At 44.3% G+C, this 20,752-nt stretch overlaps 1 protein-coding gene across 1 annotated transcript in view; it reads right to left on the bottom strand.

Annotated features, from left to right (window-relative positions):
* The window catches only part of LOC146812454 (piezo-type mechanosensitive ion channel component 2-like), a 711,007-nt gene that overhangs the window by 22,160 nt on the left and 668,095 nt on the right, over positions 1-20,752 (bottom strand). The window contains exons 48-51 of the mRNA XM_085619448.1: positions 14,597-14,689; positions 11,759-11,928; positions 8,661-8,777; positions 6,230-6,309 (exon numbers count right to left, since the gene is read on the bottom strand). Coding sequence (XP_085475574.1) covers positions 6,230-6,309; positions 8,661-8,777; positions 11,759-11,928; positions 14,597-14,689 — 460 coding nt within the window. The remainder of the gene's footprint in view (positions 1-6,229; positions 6,310-8,660; positions 8,778-11,758; positions 11,929-14,596; positions 14,690-20,752) is intronic.

Here is a 20,752-nt window from a genome sequence, read left to right on the forward strand (position 1 = left end):
AGGCCTAGGATTACCCACACACAAATGGATACATGGGTATCAGCAATATTGTTCGCAGTTCCAGGTGTTTCTGAACCTCCAAAATGAGTGTGAATCTTTTGAGATACTTCTCTGCCTTCTAGGACTAGGCAGACTCTTTGCCCACAGGGAATAATGATTTATCAGCACCATGAAGGTAGGAGTAAATGATACTCTTTTCAGTTATAGGATATGCAAGTTTTTTTGTAAAAAACATATTTTTATTGTACATTCAAATAGTGTATACATCATCAGACTGGGTAGGGTGTTATACTTGAACACTCTGCAAATATATAGTACATCAGTACCCTGTCCATCGTAATGAAAGCATGTAGGAATAATCCAACAGGACACTTAGTAGTGAGGTTATAATAGTACATCTCACCACAAACAGTGACTCACCCTCACTGATCTCTTTTCAGTAATCATACTATCGCAGAATAGTAGCATTCCCCCACCCCCCTGCAACTTCCCTCCGCCCACCCTCGGTCATGCCCTGGTCAGCTCTAGTTTCCATAGGTGGTGTACGTGCCAGCCTCTCTGTGGAAGTGGCTCTGTGTGGTTCATGGTGCCACTGGGTGACCCCTGTGGGTAAACCTAGCCCCTGACTTGTCTACTGTTTCTAGGGGGTATTCGGTACCTCCTCAGACGAAGAGGGGTCAGGGTGTTGCAACACATCAACTACCATCTCCCAAGCTCTGGCCACATCGAGCAAGCCATGTCCTCGTTTGGCCTCCCGGAGTTTCACCATGCTCTCATAGCCTAAGCACCTTAATGATTCGATTCCTTTTTCCAGACCGCTACCCGGAGTCCCCTCGGGTCTTTCTAGTTTCTGGTGAACTCTCTCTTGGCAATGAGAAAAGCCAGGTTTTCGAACTTGCTTTTAGCCTTAGTTTTGTCAGTGTGTGGAAACCAAGACAAGAGACAGTGTCCAGGGGTGCATGAGACTTCCCTCTCCGTGATCTTGGCTAGTACTCCAGTAATGCTCTCCCAGTAATATGCTAATCCCAATCATTCTCAAAACATATGCAAGAACCTGAATCCCACCTCCACCGCATCTCAGGCACCTCGCTCCCTCCACTGCGAAGAATCTGTTAATTCTTCCAGGGGTGAGATACGCTCTGTGCAGCATTAAGGATTGATACATTTAAAATGGGCATTCCTAAACACCTTGGGTATTCTCTCTCGGATGGGCTCCCAGTTCCCCTCTGGAATGGGAATACCCATGTCTTCCTCCCAGGGGGCTCTAAGGGTGCCTAAGGGCAACACCATGTCTCCCCGCAACCTTTTATACAAACATGTAACTGCTTTAAAGGTGCCTGATAAAATGACAAAGTATTGGCAACCTTTAGCATGAGGTGATTCTGCCAGGCCCATCCCCCAGTGTCTACAAATGAGTGCGGTTACTCATGGAGGAGGAAATGGCCCTGAGATAGATCATGTACCAGGCAGAATTCCTCAAATGGAAGGAGCATGTCAGCCTCATAGAGGGCCCGGCCGTCGTCGCGCCGCGGTCACCCATTTTGCCAGCTCCCGCCACTCACCCCATGTGGAAGTTCCGCTACGAATCCCATCAGACTGTCAGGGGAATATGGTGCTTTCCCCCGCGTCTTCTGCAGACTTCTAGCCCAGCAGCACCTGAAATTCAGCAATGTCTCCGGCACTGGGACTGTGAAGCCTAAGGATACCCTAGTCAGTCTGGAAAGGTAAGGGACAAAGGGGCCCATTCCCTTCCCGGGGATGAGTCTTCCTGCCATCCTCTGCATTAGCCACTTGAGTTGGGCCACCAGATAGTAAGTATCAATGTCGGGAATTGCCAACCCTCACCTCCATCTCTGGTCTCTGAAGCATGGCCAGAGCCACTCACCTGCAGCCCGAACCCCATATGAAGTCCGTAATAAGCTTCTATGTGTCGGAAATACGCCAGAGGGATCCAGACTGGCAACACTACAAAGAAATATAACAGATGGAGAGGGCTATCATTTTTAGTAATGCTCCTTAGCCCGCTACTGACAGAGGGAGTATTTTCCAAAACTCAATGCTGGATCAGAGCCCTCAAATAGCCTTCCCCACATTCTCCTCTAGCAGATCTGCAGGATCATGGTAGACATGCACCCCTAGGTAGGTTACACAACGAAGATCCCAATGCAACTCCCACAATCCTTCCGTGGGGTCATGGATGCCAGCGTGGGGAACAGACAAGATTTCTGCCAGTTAACTTGCAGGCCAAAGAGAGAGAGAGACGAATTGCTCCAAAAGATCTCAAGCTCCTGCCAGAGCCCCCTCTGCGTCATGCAAGAAAAGCAAGAGGTCATCTGCATATAATGCTATATGGTGAATCTGGACTCCCACCTTTATGCCTTGATAATCATTGCCAGCCCTGGCAAAACAAGCCAATGGCTCCATTGCCATGGCAAAAAGCAGAGGCGACTGAGGGCAGCCCTGTTTGGTGCCTTGCTCAACACCATAGCCCTCCAAGATCATACAACCTGTTCTAACTTTGACTGAGGGATCTGCATATAGCAATCTGGTCCAATCAACAAACCCTCATCCTAATCCAAAATGCATCATCACACTATTTAGGAAGGCCCCTTCCAGGCTATCAAAATCTAACAATGTAAGGAGTCTGTGGATGTTAAGGGCTGTATTGAGGCCTGGGATGAGTCCCGCATGTTCTCGGTTTATGAGGGTATGCATGTGGTGAAGGAATCTGGTGGCTAGGATCCAACTTAGAATCTTATAATCGATGTTCAGCATTGATAGTGGCCAGTAGGTCTTTTTGTCATGGGCTGGCTTCCCTGGTTTCAACAGGGGTACGATCAGGGCCTCCTGTGTAGAAGGTGGCAGCAATTCTGTGCCTCTAGCTGCCTTATTTAAGTCCACTAATTTGGGGACCAGTTCTTCTAAATAAGTGGAGTAGAACTCAACCGGTAGCCTGTCCGTGCCAGGTGTTTTGTTCCAGGCCATGGACTTTATGGCTGCTCAGACCTCCGGGAGCGTGATGTCTCCTCCCTCCAAGTGCTCTCCTCTTCCTCACAGGGCACACTGGTCCTGGCAAGCAGGCAGGCACTGGTGCTCCACGCTCCTGGGACAGGTGGTCTTGGATTTCCCTGGATGATGTCCCCTCTTTGAGCTGAGAGACTGGCAGGCCTGACCCCTAGCTCTGGTCACAGGAAGAAGTCTTGCAGAGCTTCTCCTCCTTGCACAGCCCGACTGGCTGCTTGATGGTTGACAATTTTGTGGGGCTTGAGCTCTCCTTATAGTCCATTTTCAGACACCAAATGTGATTTAGGGTCTGAGACTTTGACGTTTGTGTTGGGGGTCTGCTTCCTTTTGAAGTGCCCACTCCTCTGCCCTGCCTCCAAAAAGCAGTCTGTCACTGCAGATGGAACTCCAAATCTGATAGCCCCACAACTCAGGCCACAGGAGTGACTACAGGTTCACACTTGCATGTCGGCCACAGTGATATGTGCATCAAAAGGTCAGCCCTGCTCTTCATGATTCTCTTATCAGCCCCATCTCCTTTCTGAGATGTGCCCAAGCACCTTTCCAGTGACCTATTCCTCAATCAAAGAGCACACTTTGAAGTTTACCAAAGAGCTTAGCTCTCCTTCCTCCAGTGTATGTCCCACCCAGCTCAGAGGAATGCAACAGTCCACAAATCTGTTTGGGGGGATTCCTCTACCTTCTCATACTCCTCTAGTCATCCCTGGGTCTACCAAAATGAAACCCAGGATCTTCCATGTATTGTAGCATTCACAGACACACACAGCATACACATGCAACAACGTGTGAGCTGCACAATCCTACATACAACTTGATGTAGGCCAAGGGTGTGATAGGCACACAGCAGAGGAACTTTAAATGAGGGAGACTGTAAGCTTTACTCTAGTGACAGAGGAAAAAAAGGCTTGTTAACGTCTACTGATCAATGCACGGTATGCTGCCACCACCATACTCATTCTACTTAACTCCTGGCAAAGGTAGAAGCCTTTCACCTCTCCCAGTCTAACAAGACTGCAATCTGTGAGACAAACCTATGTCATGGCACACACGCATGATCCGTATTCATCCATGAGATCAAAAATCAGCACCGGGGATTCAGACATTATTGTAGCTGGGGCACTCAGGGCAGATGTACACATCCATCACCATGCGAGGGAATTTTCTATTCCAACACTCATGTAGTTGGGATCTGATGTCAAGCTAAGTTAAGGTTGTTCTAAATTTCTGGTCCTAGTATACCCAATGATCTCCCTCTATGTTTCATCCTCTTGAAAGGTCGCTGTTTGATCCACTTGGTGAAGACTGATCGAACCTCTCTGGCCTGGGAAATAGTCACGTATCTCTGCAGAGATTCTAGATCTTTGCACCACTATGCTTCATTGGTGCTTTATAGAAGTTTAATTTGATCCTGCCAATGGAGAGGCACATTCTGGTTGCCTGATTCTGGAGTCTTTGGAGCATGAATATAGATTTCACACAAAGGCAGATGATGCTGCAGCAGTAGATATGTACATAACAAGTGATTTAATTTGCTCAACTCGGTTGTCGGTGTGGAGAAATGGAAGAATGGTTGAAGCAGGGAATGCTGCATGCTTATACTCTTAGCCATAGCATTCTCCTCTCCTTGACAGTTGGAAAATCTACATTTTCTGGTTCAATTTCCAACTGGAAGCGGGTTAGTGTACATTAGGAAGTTGATCTGGTTTTGCTCATGTAGCTGTGCTGTGCCTAGGTCTTACATAAAGGTTGAATAGCAGGTAGGTAAAGAAAGATCTTTTAAGGACCCACAGGATGCGTAGTTTGTGGACAATTTGACTGCTCTAATCATGACTTTCTAGTTGTGTTTGATGATAAATGTTTGGACTCATTCCTTGCTGATCCAGTGATGAGTACCTCATGATATAGCATATCCAGCAGTACTGAATGGTTGACAGTATCTTAATCAGCTGAGAACTGAAAGGTCAAGAAGTGTGAGTGACGTTTTCTTATCCTCATCAAGGGTGAACATGAGTTCTCTCCTGTTAGCTACAGTTTCTGGTACCACTCACGGGTTGGAATGTAGATGATGGTCAGAGAAAATGATTTCATTCAACTCTTGAAGTTGTCTCATTATCGAATTTTCTATGATTTTTGAGGGAACAGGGAAGCTGGCAAGAGGATGATAACTGTTCAATGTTTTTGGATTGCGATAAAGTCTTTATTACAAGAATGTGTATTGTGTGTAACACACACTCATAAACCCATTTCAATCCCTAACAAATGACTACATGGATCTAATTGATCATATTTCATTGTTATTTTTAGTCTGTTTTTTACTGAGCGCCATGTTTATCAAGTACATATGTTTTGCTTATTTGTACATAGACTGAAAACTCATTACATTCTGCATCTTCAGCTATGTTGCTCCCAAACCGTTGTCAATCTTTCTATCCTTGTTGCCTCTTTTTTGCCTCTGTCTTCTAGTCAGACCTAACCCAGACTGCTCCTTCCTTCACCAATGGATATAAAATTACATGCTTGGTAGAGACCATTATGTTTAACAAAGTCAACATATTACATGGCTATCGTCTTCGAAGAAACCTTGATGTATAAATTTGAATTCTATAGTCTGCTCATGAGTTTCTTGTATCAATTTTATGAATGCTTTTGTGTGGAATACTACAAAAAACACAAAGGCTCGGCCTAATAAATGGCATTTTATATCCCCATAAATGTGATGTCATCAGTAAAGTGTCAGGCTACAATGATTGTTCACCACTCTGCTTCTTAATGTTTGACGATGAAGTAACGTTCTGCTGTAAAAGGTTTTTTTTTTGTTTGAATTATAAACAAACTATTCAAGAAACGGTTACACTAGGGTTGTGAAACGTAGGTCCTAGGTGGGCTGAATCCATATCAGACCATCAGGATATCTATGTAAAATACATGTATATAAAATCAACCTTAATGGAAAAAAATGACGTAGTCAGTGGTAATCAGAATTGATCAAGAAAATCTGGTACGGATCCCACTGGATCTGTGTTGGTCATGCTTACAGCAATCAAAAATTCCTACCATTCTCATAACAATGCTTTTTATTTATATATTTGAATCCATGTTGTTTTGATACAGTGTTGCCTGAAGAGAAAACCACCAGTGCACAATGCAACTTTTTTGATTACTCAGCACAGACAACCTGCATCCAGAGCACACAACACATACATACCGACTTGTAATCGATGAGCAATTTTGGCTTCAGGGCCATTAGATCCTCTCAGATATTTAGGGAGTAAATCCTGGAGCATGCTGAGTGGAAAAAACATAACAAAGAGACTTTAGATTGACCAAACACACAAACATAGAAATTCAAAGTATACTTCTACTGTAAAATCTATTTGTTAGGATTTTAAAACAACAGAGCAACTGCAAGATTCCCTATTTAATTTTTTCTTATGGGCTGTTAAATTGAATGACATGTGTAAGAAATTGGGTCATTGGTTAAGGGTGAACCACAAAGCTCACTAAATTAACCTGTGCTTAACCCTCTGGTAGCTTGGCACGAAAGCAGTTAGAAGCACTGTGCTAAGTATTTATGTAGCACTCAAACAGTGATAAAGTGAAAACACAATGAAAGAAAAATCCCAAGTCATACATTTTACTCAATAAACAACAACAAAACAACAAAAATCCAATCAGTAGAACCTGAGATAGGCAATTTCATAAGAAGAGCACCTTCAATATCAAAACACCACTCGCAGTCATCTGGTCGTACTAGATTAGGAGAAAGTCACAAGTTCAGGCCATCCGCAATGGAGCACGGCTAAATAGAAGGCCCAGGTTAATCCAGCTGAAAAATGTATCTTCTCAAAGTCTGGTTCAAAGAGCCCATTTCGTGATGGTGGAGACTTTGAGTAGCAGGGACAGCGTAGCAGATGGTTGTTGCTGTAGCGCGAAGAGCAGGCTGGGTAGCGCTGGTTGTTATAGCTATAGAGCGAAGAACTGCTCAAGCACCAAAGATGGTCGTTGCTGGAGTTTTGCGTTGGCGGTCACAGCGAGCTGCTGTTGCTGCAGCACAAAGTGCAGATCTCACACTACAAGTTGTCCCTAGGGTCGTTGTAGCGTGAAGTGTCGGGTCATTATGTTTGAGGAAATCTGAAATAATATGCAGTCATAAAGAACTGAAGATCCTTAATTAGGTCTAAAGCTATGTGAATCATTGTAGGCTCATATCATGGTTTATCATAAAGGGATCCAAGTGTCTCTCATAATAGTAATGTCCATACAGAGAAGTCTGTCACTCCTATGGATGGAGCTCAGAAAAAATTGTAAGTTTCTTTGGATCAAACTGATCCTCTTCCTGATCATAATGTTCTTGGCACTTAAATCTCAGACCATCAGTGCTATAATAAGGTCCAATTGAGATATCATTATCTGAATCTTCCTGTCTCCATGTCAAATAGCTTGCAGTAGAAAAAACGTTATTTAGCAAAATCTGGTTATGCTAGACACCCGACTGTTTCCGTTGCAAATGATGTAAACTGTCCAGGCTTCTGCAAAGTATCTTCTACAGCCTTTGACTTTGGTGTCCTTGGTGATGCCATTGACTAAGTTGCAAAATTTCAGATGAAGACACTGGCAGGAGCCTAAGTGGAGGCCTCACTCATGTGTACCCCCCCAGATTGTTTAGGCATTTTAGCAGGGATTTTCAATGACTAAAGTCTTTGCTGATGTAGAAGGCTTGCCCTCATTATCCTTATCACAACTGTGACTATTCTTGGAAGAGGAGGAAAGACTCTTTGACTCTTCCGAAGAGGAGGGAGTTTCCTCTCTCTTGAGATGTTATAGCACCCTACCTTCACATTCCTGGATCATTGTTTTAAGAGAATATTCTGCAGAATTGCCAATCCTTTCATTTATACGGGTCCCGTGTGGAGACGTCTTATTCCACATGTTCCACAGGGCCTGACAACAACTTTCCTTGAAGAATCCAACATCCTGGAGATGAGGGCAAAACATGGTCCAAAACCCACAGAGAGAGAAATTCAAGTAGAAAACTGCCATAGGGATCAGATAAACCCAGAAAACACCCAGAGATTACACCATAACAAATTGCACCCACAGCGCTCAATGTAGACACTATGCAATCTGAGAGGTAAGGACGTCTGGGAGTAGTGGAGTTCATGGCCCTTCAACCTCATTAGCTCATGTTTGGGGCTTTCAAATGAGGTTGAATGACTACTACACATGCACTTACTGTAGTTTCTATGGGAAATTGTTTTCCCTAGTGCTCAGTATGTACGAGAGGTTCCCAGTTCAACGAAAGGAAAGATTTAAGCATGTAAATCTACAAAAGCCAATACTAAAGAATTATGCAGTAGTGAAACCATTTACAGTTATGCATAGCAGGCATAATTTTGCATATACTTGACAAGTATAAATCATTTACAGCCATAAAGCGAGTTTTCCAGCAGTAAATGGCTTTAAGAACTGGGTCCTGAGAGTACTTACAATCATGCCAACTGTGAGGATTAAGCCATATATAAAACTGGACATAAACATAGCTTTACTCAATGGAAAAGACATCTCCCAGTGCCCCTCAATCAAACTGCTTAGTTCATCATCTGGAAGGCACATATAGAAGCTGAAGGAACACCTACATGGGTTCAGAACTTTCTCCTTTGAGCATCTGGACAATTTGGTCTCTAATTGACTTCTCTTCATAGCACACAGTGTACTTGCCAGATGCTTCCACGCTCTTCACAATGGACGCATTCCTAAAACAATATCAAGGGAAAATATCCTTTGAAGGAATTGAACAAGAAACATTACTTGATTATCCAGATACCACACTGAGCCCGCCCTTAATGAGAGAAAATGCATGGCACAAGGGACAATATTTACAGTAAAATACCTCCTCCATTAGTGCAATCCTTGCTGTGATATTGTTTTAGCTTGCATAGCCATCAGAAACATTAGACACTGAGAATGAGATGAACATATTCATCTACATGGACAGTTTGGCAGCCTTCTTGCGATTTCTACTTTAGTTGGGAACATTCCATTGGATGGAATGGTCCTTTTCCTGCATGTCTGCAAATGATTCCAACTGTGTTCATCAAACCAAATAATCTGACTTTACAGACAGAATCATTAATAAACGTATAAGCTATACATTCTGAAATGTTTGGTGAGCACTGAGGATGTTCTGTGTAGATGGTAGCCTTGATTTGCATCCCAAACATACAATGCCAGAGTACACCTCTGCCAGTCAGCCAGTTTCTCTTTCTTTCAAGGAAATTTAGGAGATCATTTCTTTCTTCTGTCAGGACTGTGATTACACATAGACAGTTACATAGCAGCCTCACAGGGGTGACAGTCAGTCAATCAAACTCTTTATTTCGGTAAAATACCATAAAAGAAACAGGAATTCAAAAGGGGCTTCATGCATATCAGTGTAGAGTCAGACAATGCATATAATTAGTTTAAACAGTAAAATTAAAAGATGGCGATGCATTAAAAAATTATAATTATAATAGCAAACAGTAAAAGCATAAAAAGCTGCAGGTACTGTGCAAGTCATGGTTTTCATTGCAGGTTCTAACCAACAAGAAGAATTAATGTGCACATTTGGCAAAGTCCCGTTTCTAAAGTACAAATGCATTAAATACTAGTAGTTACGTTCACCAGTCATCACAGTTAAAAAAGGCAATTTGGTTTGCTTGTGGACAGAAATAAAAAGGGTAATTTGCGTTTTAGAATTGATGACCATCATGGCAGATGTGCTTAGTAAGACAAATGGAAATGTCAGCAACTCTCTGGAGTAGGCTGGGAGGCTGTCAGTGCCCTCCTTCTGATCGCCCACGAGTGGCCCAAATATTTCACAGTAGCGCACGCAAAAAGAGGTCTTGCATCAGATTTCAATATGCGCAGGGCCACTCTGTGATCTCGGGTGCCAAGTTGCTTACAGACAGGAGACAACCATTTGCTCCCGGGTTTTGCATACACTGTGCACGCAAAAAGGAAATGGGCAATGGATTCTTGCGAACAGAGACAAGAAGAGCAACCCTTTGGCTGTGCTATGTTGACCGGCCATTAGTTTGTGAGTGCGTTGATCGGTATGCTACCAAACCTAAGCTGTATAACTTCCTATCAGCCGGCACTTTGATAATATCGATGTAGCTTTCTAGAGTGCGGCTGATCTTACAGCCTCTAAATTCTTCAGTCAATCTGCCCTGGCTGCCGTCTCTATATATATTTTGCTCAACCCCTTCACATATAGGGCCATATGTAGGTAGCCTCACATTTACCGATTCATAAATACCGAATTTTACCGATTCGGTATTTAAGAATCGGTAAATGTGATGTAGGTAATGATTCGGTAAAGTTTACCGAATCGGAAAAATTCGGAAATAATGAATCGGTATTTACCGATTCGGTAATGAGGCATACCTTCCCATTGATTCCTATGGGCCTGGAGGCCCATTGGAATCAATGGGAAGGTATGCCTCATTACCGATTCGGTAAATACCGATTCGGTAATGGGGGGAGCATATACAAGGGTGGCAGGGTGTCACATTGACACCCTGTTGCACCCCTGAATCTTGCATGTGTGCACATGTGGTGCACATACATGCCCTAAGGGCATGTATGTCTGCCACATGGCACTCTTAAATCAGCAAAATATTGCTTTTTGCAAGGTATTCGTTATTTATCACCAACCTGTATTTGGTGGTAAATAACGAATTTCTAATTCTAATTGTCACTCTTTCAAGTGCTCCCTACATCTGATTTCAGGATTCGGTATTTACCGATTCGGTAATTTACCGATTTCTTAATTTCCGATTCGGTAAATACCGAATCCAGAAATCAGCCCCCTACATAGCAAATGCCTAAATACCGGTCGGTAACGGGATATTTACCGAATTTCGGCCGTTACCGACCGGTATTTGGCTTCCTACATGAGGCCCATAGTGTTTTAATCTGTCTTCTAGTGTAGGATGTTGGACAGACAATATTGTGACCTGCTAGGCCCATGGGGTGTCAACATCTCTTAAATCAATTTTATATGCTGTAATCCATCTGTTTACTGCACATGCAAGACCCGGGGTGTAATTTCTATCCAATAGTTACTCCATTCTTTGACCATGAATGTCAGGCCACTTGGTAGGTTCATAGCTTACTAAAACCTCCTGATAAAACAGAAAGTATAGAATGTACATCCAGGATGGATTCTTGCCAGATTTCTCGAATTACCACTGACTGTGGATGCAGCCCTCATTGTCCTATGCTGGAAACCTCTGCTGTACAAGGTGTTTACCTCTTCTTCTGTCACAAAATACCTACATTGTTCTACTAAGAAGACCAATCCCTGTCTTTTAAGGAAGGTTCCATATCAATGTGCGTCTTTTGCTTTAGGTTGGATTAATACCTGCTTATCCTTGGTTCTGAGAAACGATTGAAGTCCCTTTTATTGAGGCCTCTTTTGCAACTGATGAAGATATCTCCTTTGCTTCACGCTATGAAATGTGCATGACAATTATTTTGTACATCTTGCTTTTTCTGTGATGACATTGACTCAATATGATCATCAAATTTTAGATACTTAAACTGGTATTCTATTTTTGTTAATTTCACCATTTTTGAAATCAGGAGCCCTTGGCTTGGTATAAACTCTTACATATTAACAAAACGCAATGTTTTTCACCTCACTTACAACCAGCTTGATAAGTGTGCATGTACCTAATATTTAAATTACCTGAGAAAGGTCCAGTAGACGTCGATGTATATTTGGGTGGAATTGGAGAGCTCCTGGATCATCGCTTCCCGACTGGCAGGGCTGATGCTCCAAAGTAAGCTGGCATTGCTCTTAATTCTAGCGATTATGATATCCTCAGGCATATAGTTCACTATAAACTGCATCGCAGACTTAGGAAGAAGAGAGGTAAGTTAGCAATACAAATGTGCTAGAGCCTTTCATTGTAGCATGGTACAATTTCCCCTTCAAAGAGGCATTATAAACATTTCTAAACAGAGGCCCAGGTTTACCATATTTTTACAGGACTGCTAGTGTGATTCTTGCAGCACAAAACAGCGCAAACATCAGCGCCAATAAACTTTCGAATGCAAACTGTTCTGCCAAAGTTGACTTGAGCTCTGCGCCTAAATCTCTCCAGGCCATGAAGCTCCAGTCCCCCGATAATGTATGCAAAGGAGGCAAAGCAGTGTTGAAACAAACAGTGCAAACACCAGTAGGGCTTCAGGCAAAGTTAGATCACCCACCACAGCATGATCTGACTTTGTGTGTAATGTTAAAGCCAAATGAAACCACAGGCAAATAAGAGGCAAGCAGAATCTTGATTAATATTCCTATGTGTAAAATGTGCAATTGCTGCAAAATTCAACATCTTATGCAGCTTATCCTTGTTATATTGCCCTTAGGTTCAGATTTGCATTGGGTGGTTTACCTTGGATACAAATCTCATACAAGGGACCACAGGGTCACTTTGGCGCCATAGTGCAATGCATAGTATTGTGCTAATATTCTGAAAATGTAAATTATTGTAAGAAGCATTGCAGCTAGAGGAGCCAAATAAATATTACCATGTTTATATTAGACATATCCATGGAGAGTGAGTTTGGTAGTACTTTCTATCCCCCTGCCATATTTGTAGCAAATCTGGGCTGGCCTGCTGGGAAACCTATAATTCATAATGGGGTTCAAGCCAGAAAGTCAGTTTTGGGGTTGGAGGAACTGATATAGGTTCCTTAAAGTCTTTAGTTCAGCTTAAACTCCTGCCAGCTACCAGCAAATTGATCTGCTTGCTCCCTAGCCCTAGGATGCTGACTCAGCCAGGGAGAGCCAGCCATGTTTATATGTGTGTGTATGTATGACTGTTTGTATAGTGGGGACCTAGCCGGAAAGGCAGCAGCATGCTGTATAGGTTCAAAAGCAGGCCCAAAATCAATGAATGATAGGAGGGAAAGTTGGGTTTTGGCTTTTACTATATTGTGATGTACAGTTTTCTTAAAGAGGGTGTCTTCAATTCCTAAATTGAAGCAGCTTTTGGACGGTCCTTATGGATACAGGGATGTTGTTCCAGATCTTGGCTGCATTGATGAAAAAGGACTGCTGCCTTGAGTTTTCCTTTTTATATTTTTTATTCTCCAGGCAGATGCTGGAAATTGGGATTCAAAGCTGCCAAAGTTCATGTTGGTCAGCAAGGTTTGTATCATTTCTTGCCTGCCGTTTCTTGGAAAATAACAGGAATTGTGTCTAAGTTGGGTTGAGCTTCAGTTAGGCAATGAGGTGCAGGAAGTGTTTGAGACGTTGGATGTCTCAAGCAGTGGAGTCATACAGGAAGAGTTGTGTATCATCAGCTTATTGGGGAATCTTGATGCTGCTATCTGTGTGTAGAGCCCCAAGGGGCTCCATGTAGAGAATGATGACTAGAGACATGCAGAACCCTGGTGGGTTCAGCGGGCGATAGGGATCTTTTGGGACATGGTGATGCCCATGTGAACAAATTCTCGTCAATAAGAAAGGTAGGAGTTCCAATGAAGGACATTGACAGTGAATCCCATTCAAGACTATAGGGTGTGGATGGGCAGCTGTGTGCAGTTGGGAGGTCTAGCAGTACAAGGAGGCAGGGTTAATCGTTATCTGTGGACAGGAGGGCAACATATACGATGTGTAAGGGGGCAGTATCCATGCTAAAGCATGATCTGAAGACAGACTGGTACTAATGTAGGCGATGGACAGCAACATTGTGATCTTGGTGTTGAGCACAGACTACTTTTTCAATGGTCCAGCCTAGGAAGTGTAAATGAGTGCTGGTATGGTAGTTGGCGAGACCATCAGGGTCTTATATAATGTAATAGTACAGATTTACAGGTAACTCAAACAACAAAGGTAACTAAAACTCTGGTGTGCATGCACAACACGTGCACAAAAACTATTTAATCTACACTTCCAACTGGGCAGGACATCATCAAAAGGAGCAGTGGTAAGCTACATTCCAAAGAAGATGACAATCGCGCTGATCATCCGTATACCACTGTTTGCTTGCCTCATAGCTTCAAGACAGGGGCTGGTTACAATCCTTGCTGTAGTACATGCAAGGTAGAGGCAAGGTATAGGGAGAACAAGTTCATTGACAATAGTATTTTCAGTATTATGGCGACGTCAAAAGTGGCGTCAAGCTTGTTTTAGCTACTGGGTGAAAAGTGAAAAATACATACTGCCACTGCCGTGAAGTTAAGGCAGTGCAGAACATAATATAACGATTATGCTTTACATAAAGAGAAAAATGCAGCAGATACTGGAGTGGAAGCGTGACTTTACAGGTTGGTTACTGCTTTACATTCCTCCCTCCCTCTACACCCAAAAGACGGTCAATGCCTCTAGACCTCCAAGCCCCCTGAAGAAGGTTAGGCTTGCTAACCTGCTTGTTGCATTGTAGGATATGGATTAATTCTTTGTCTGCTCTTGGCTCACAGTCCAGTCCCAAATTTGTAGTTTCTGCTGTGCCTCCTATCTTTTAAACATTTACACCGCAAATAAATAATCTTTATCACATGGGGTGTCTCTACTTACAGGGTGCAAGGCGTAGCGGTAGTTAAGCTCATTGTAGGCTGCTTGGGTGTATGGCACCAGATTCTGCTGCTGAGCGCTCATTGTGAACAATGGCTGGAAAAGAGAAACAATAATGGGCAAAGCCAAAAGAATGAGCATTTGTATACTTCAAATGTTTTACCAAATTCATGAAGAAGCACAGACGTGATACAGAATGCTAGCAGCATTCTCACTCACAAAGGAAAGATACAGCATGTACAGCAGAAATGCACGCTTCATTACACATGCAACTATACACAAACCCTACATCTCCGGTGCGTTACACACAAGCTGTTCAAGCTTTAGTCACAAACAGAACAGACACAGCATAAGCAGCAGTAGTGCAGTGTAAGTTAAAGTGTAGGCTTTAGTAGTTTACGCATCTCTCTTGGACAAATTGTCTACATTCTGGGCAGCAGTACTGAAAGCTTGCCATAGTTCAGATGGGATTAACTGACAAAAAAGATTTTCCCCTGCCCTGTTTCGATTTATATCTAGCCTTTATCTATAGAGTTAACCTAGAATTTGTTGTTTAATGTGGGGGGGGGGGAGGTTCCCACTGATGCACAAGCCAGCTTTAGCTTCCTCTCCTGACGAGAAACTTCATCTGTCACAAGCATACACTGGCACACACTCACTCACTCCTCTAGTGAGTGAGTGAGTGTGTGAGTGAGTGAGTGACCAACGACCCCGCCGCCGCCAGAGCCAACCTCCACGAAGGGATGAAAAACGTAGCCGAGTGGATGATGACCAGCCGCCTGAAACTGAACTCAGACAAGACGGAAGTCCTCATCCTGGGCTCCTCGCCCTCCGCCTGGGACGACTCCTGGTGGCCCCCCGCCCTGGGCACCGCACCCAAACCGACAGACCACGCACGAAACCTGGGCTTCATCCTGGACTCCTCCCTCTCCATGACCAGACAAGTCAACGCCGTCTCCTCGTCCTGCTTCAACATCCTGCGCATGCTACGGAAGATCTTCCGGTGGATCCCCACCGAGACCAGGAAGACGGTCACCCAGGCCCTTGTCACCAGCCGACTGGACTACGGCAACGCCCTCTACGCCGGAACCACCGCCAAGCTCCAGAAGAGACTCCAGCGGATACAGAACGCCTCAGTCAGACTCATCCTCGACATCCCCCGAAGCAGCCACATCTCCGGACATCTGAGAGACCTGCACTGGCTCCCCGTCAACAAGAGAATCACCTTCCGTCTCCTCACCCACGCACACAAAGCCCTACACGACCAAGGCCCGAGCTACCTCCACAACCGCCTCAACTTCTACGCTCCCAAACGCCATCTCCGATCAACCAGCCACGCCCTCGCCGCCGCCCCCCGCATCCGAAGAGCGACAACAGGAGGAAGGTCCTTCTCCCACCTAGCCGCCAAGACCTGGAACTCCCTCCCGACCGACCTGCGCCTGACCCAAGACCACCTCCCCTTCAGGAAGAAGCTCAAGACCTGGCTGTTCGAGCAGTAGCGGCACACCCCCCCCCTAGCGCCTTGAGACCCTCCGGGTGAGTAGTGCGCTTTATAAATGGCTTTGATTGATTGATTGATAGTGCCATTTGTCTGTAGTAGATAGTCTTTTTTCTTCTACCCCAATGGCCTCTACTGACTAGCTGCATGCATATGCAAAGTGAAAGTGAACTCACCTCAGAGGGTTTACACTAAGTGCTCGTACCAATTATTATCCTGGTAGGATTAAGCAAACTAATCACCTGGGTCATAGTCATTGTCAGAGTTCGTTCTACAAGAAAAATGCAGAGTGTGTTCTCCCTTGTGAAGGTGGTAACTCAAGTGGAGGAACAGGGGCCTCGGGTGAAATCGGTTGTGATGTCGGTCGAGGTCAGACTGGCGTCGATTTGGCATCAGACAGATCTAACAGGGCCTCCTCCTCGAGAGTCGATGGAGTCGTCGTCGAAGTGCCTGGGGCCGGCATCAATCGTGCTGCCAGAAGAGGGGTCAAGACAGGAGCCAGAGGCAAGACGGGCTCAGAGGGTCCAACTAGCGCCGGGGGCGAAGCAGTCAGTGGTACTGCAGATGGGAGGCCCTCAGCTCCTTGGGACCCAAAGGCACACCAGAGGGGGCTGGTATGGATCTAAAGAGCTGGATCATGGCTGCACGGAACTCTTTGATCTAATGTGGCTGTTGGCCCCGGAAACTGGGGTTGTGCAGGAATCAGCTGTGTGATTGGCTTAAAAGTCGGCTGACATTGATAACAAGATCGGAAGGTGTGATGCCGCCCCCGTATCTGCTCAGATGATTCAGAGTGGCGCAGGAGAGCAGAATCCCGCTTTGATTTCTTGTATTTCTTTTTAAACTTACCCAAAAAGTATGACCACAACACAGACCAGCCTCTAGAGCAGCTTCATCGACACCAGGAATAGGACCGGGATTGAGCTTTGCACACCGATTGCCACTTGAATCAGTCCCAGCGAGGAGTCTTTTTATGTTTGTAATGTAAAGCTTCACCTCATGGTCCCTGAAGGGCTTCGGGTTCATTTCTGTGCAGACAATGGAGGCCTTGGAGCTGTGGCACGACCCCAGCGACCACAGGCTGACCTGGTGGGGATCTGTCACAGACATCCGTCTGCAACAGTCTATCCAGGGCTTAAAACCTGTTGTTTTGGAGGGGTGACATCCCTTGTACACTGAACAAACCTATGAAGGAAATGTCTCTGAGAGACAAAAAGGAATCTCTGGATCCACGATTGGTAGTGCGGAAAGAAAGGAACTGACAGTGCGCAGGTGTGGTGCCTATATGGGGCCTGCATGTCATTTCCAGAGAGGACCAGCGTCAGTGTGGAGCCTCACTGTGTCAGCTGACGGCGCACCAAGATACTGCAAAAAAGTTTCCAGATCTAGTCTGATGCATGGGGAATATTCAAAAGGTGAGGAATCTGCGGTTAGAAGTCTTTATCACAAATCAAACTACTCTCAGGAGAGAGTTTGCATGTTATGTATGTCTGCTAGTTCACTTGTGACAAGTTTAACTGGACACAGTCTGCAGTCCGATCAACTATGAGTCACACGTCAACCTGTATTGAGATCCACGTGTTTGTCTCTAAACGAGGAGCAAGTTATTCAGGCCACCATTATCTGGTGTTACTTGAGAGGTCCCTCACTGGTGACTCGCATTCCTATTGGGACTCCTTGAGCAAGCCACTAACGTCTTAGTCTTCTGTTTTGGGATGCCCTGAGTTACCAGTATCTGTTCAATCTTTTGTCTCATCGCCTAGGCTGATGTGGCATTTACAACTTCTACCTCTGGGAACCAGGAGAGTTCATCAACAACAACTAGCAAGTTCCTTTTATCCAGTTCTGCACACAATTCTATGCTTATTTTCTTCCTGGATGTTTCACTGAGCTCTTCAGAAGCATTGGTTTGTGATCTCCCTGGGGATTATGGATAATTATCTCTACTCTACCAACCAAAGACTTTCACATTTGCACGCCTTTGTATTTACTCACTCGTGATGAATAATACATGTAGTTGAATTGTGCCGTGTGTCAGAGATTATATTACCTGTATACAGGTTCCCGAAAAAAGGCGGCCATCCTAAAATACTGCCAAATCTCTTCATATATTCATGAAGGCTGACAGCAGCCTTTGGCTGAGAGCTTTGAAAATTATAACGCTGGGATACAGTCAGTTGAGTTGTGTGACAGAATATCATTAGCAAAACTACTGTTTGACAAACATATTGCATCCTAAATGTTGTCCCACTGAGTGTAATTTATGTTTTATTAAGCACAAAGGAGCAATAGTTTTATAAATAATATTTAGGTCACAATATTGCTGTTCGACTATATTTTGGTATTGGTTTTGGTTATTATATTCTGGTATCTTACCCCCAGTTGGAATTCCTGGGAACCTCTGTTCATTAACAACCACAGTTAGTGGCATGGAGACATAATTTTCCTAAGTGGAAGATTGCACAGTTGCTCTACACCTTACATCGGTCAGGCTCTGGAGGTCAATATGGAGGGCACCAGCTATATTCAGTGCTAGCCTTGATTCTGGGGGATAATAAGAGATATATGGGAAGTTGTTTGTGAGGGAAGGGGAGGCTGGCAGCTTTGCTAAATTCAGATTGGTTATCCAAGTATATCTGAATAAAGAAATTTAAACCCATTTTACAGGGACTCATGAGGGAGACATTTCAATTTCTCTGACCTCCATTTGATAAATAAGAAGGATCAAGAAGTGTTAATATCCAATTAACGTACATTTTTAAATCCAGGGTTCAAGAGATACATTTGAACGCTGGTGAAAACCAAGAGTGATTGTTACGCTCACATGATCAACAAGGTATTTTCTGAGGACTCGTCATGTTCCGAAACGTGGAATTTATTACACACCTTCCAGAACTGAGTGGGTCACACTGTTCTGATTCAATGACAACCAAATAAAGATGCTTCATGCAAGAATACACGTGTAGACTTCCCCTTAGTGACTGAGGGCACATTCTACCTGCACTGGAATTTTACTGCTCATTTTTCTAGCCTTATTTTCAAGGCATATTTTAAAAAGTTCCCCTATTCAGCTCAGCAAGAACAAATAATATTAATGTACTGTCTCATGGTATCTATGTATAAAACTGTTCTAATGTGAATTTTCATGACATTCATTGTCCTGGACGCAATCTTTTGCTTAAATATGAGTTCAGGAGCAGTTGTTTGGTTCTGGGTTAACCATAGGTTATGCACTAGTTGAAGTATACAATAGAGTGAAGGCACACAGCGGCACGGTAGAGCTGTCACTGCACCACTATCTTGTGTGGAAGTGGCGATAGATGGGATTTTAGCCTCTTTTGAATGTTGAAAGACAAGAAATCCTCTAAATCTCCATGTTGTACGTTTGAATTTAGGGGTAATCGAGTAACAGAGAACCATTATATATTCATCATAACATACACGCAGTTTTATACTTTGGTATTCTCCAGGAGAAGTTCACTGGAGGGCTGCTTTTAAATACTTTTTAACAACTATCTACAATACCCTGGATCTAAGAGGATGTAATGTGATGCTCCTCTTTGTGAAGATGGAATCTCATCAATGTTTTCCTATAATGAGCCTTACTGCTGAATTCTTAACAATCTATATTGTTATGAGGCAGTGTATGGAAGCAATTCAGAGAATCATGGGAAGAATTGATCTGCACATCTTCTGAAGCTCTATTTCCTGGGATAAATGGAAATACAAAGTAAAGGATCATAGATAGCGTGAAGATGTTTACAGTAGGAATCACTAAGCCAACCCAACGTAGCACAACAGGAGGAACACTAAGCCCACCAAACACATCACACGAGGAGGAAGATGAGGGTGTCTCTAATAGTGTAATACTTTTTTTGGTAACCTAATGCTCCTGCTGTGACTGAAACACTTTCTGATTGAAGGCAGTATGTGCTATGGTGTGTAAGGATAAACCACGATGAAAGAAAAGATCTTCTGACACAGTAGGGGAATCAGACTACAGTATTACATAAGTGACCTTAGAGTCAATCAATCAATCAATCAAGAAATTTGTATAGCGTGCTACTCACCCGGAGGGTCTCAAGGCGCTTGGGGGAGGGGGGTCCGCTACTGCTCGAACAACCAGGTCTTGAGTTGCTTCCTGAAGGAGAGGTGGTCTTGGGTCAGACGGAGGTGGATGGGGAGGGAGTTCCAAGTCTTGGCTGCCAGGTAGGAGAAGGATCTTCCTCCCGTGGTGGCTCTTCGGATGCGTGGAACAGTGGCGAGGGCGTGGCTGGTCGATCGTAGCTGGTGGGTGGGAGTGTAGAAGGTCAGGCGGTCGTTGAGGTACCTGGGGCCCAGGTCGTGGAGGGCCTTGTGTGCGTGGGTGAGGAGACGGAACGTGATTCTCTTGCTGACGGGGAGCCAGTGCAGGTCTCTCAGGTGTCCAGAGATGTGGCTGTGTCGGGGGATGTCCAGGATGAGTCGTGCGGAGGCGTTCTGGATGCGTTGGAGTCTTTTCTGTAGTTTGGCTGTGGTTCCGGTGTAGAGGGTGTTTCCGTAGTCCAGTCGGCTGGTGACGAGTGACTGGGTGACCGTCTTCCTGGTTTCGGTGGGAATCCATCGGAAGATCTTTCGGAGCATGCATAGGATGTTGAAACATGACGATGAGACGGCGTTGA

The sequence above is a fragment of the Triturus cristatus genome, chromosome 7, assembly GCF_964204655.1.
Source record: "Triturus cristatus chromosome 7, aTriCri1.1, whole genome shotgun sequence".
In the NCBI taxonomy this organism is placed as follows: Eukaryota; Metazoa; Chordata; class Amphibia; order Caudata; family Salamandridae; genus Triturus; species Triturus cristatus.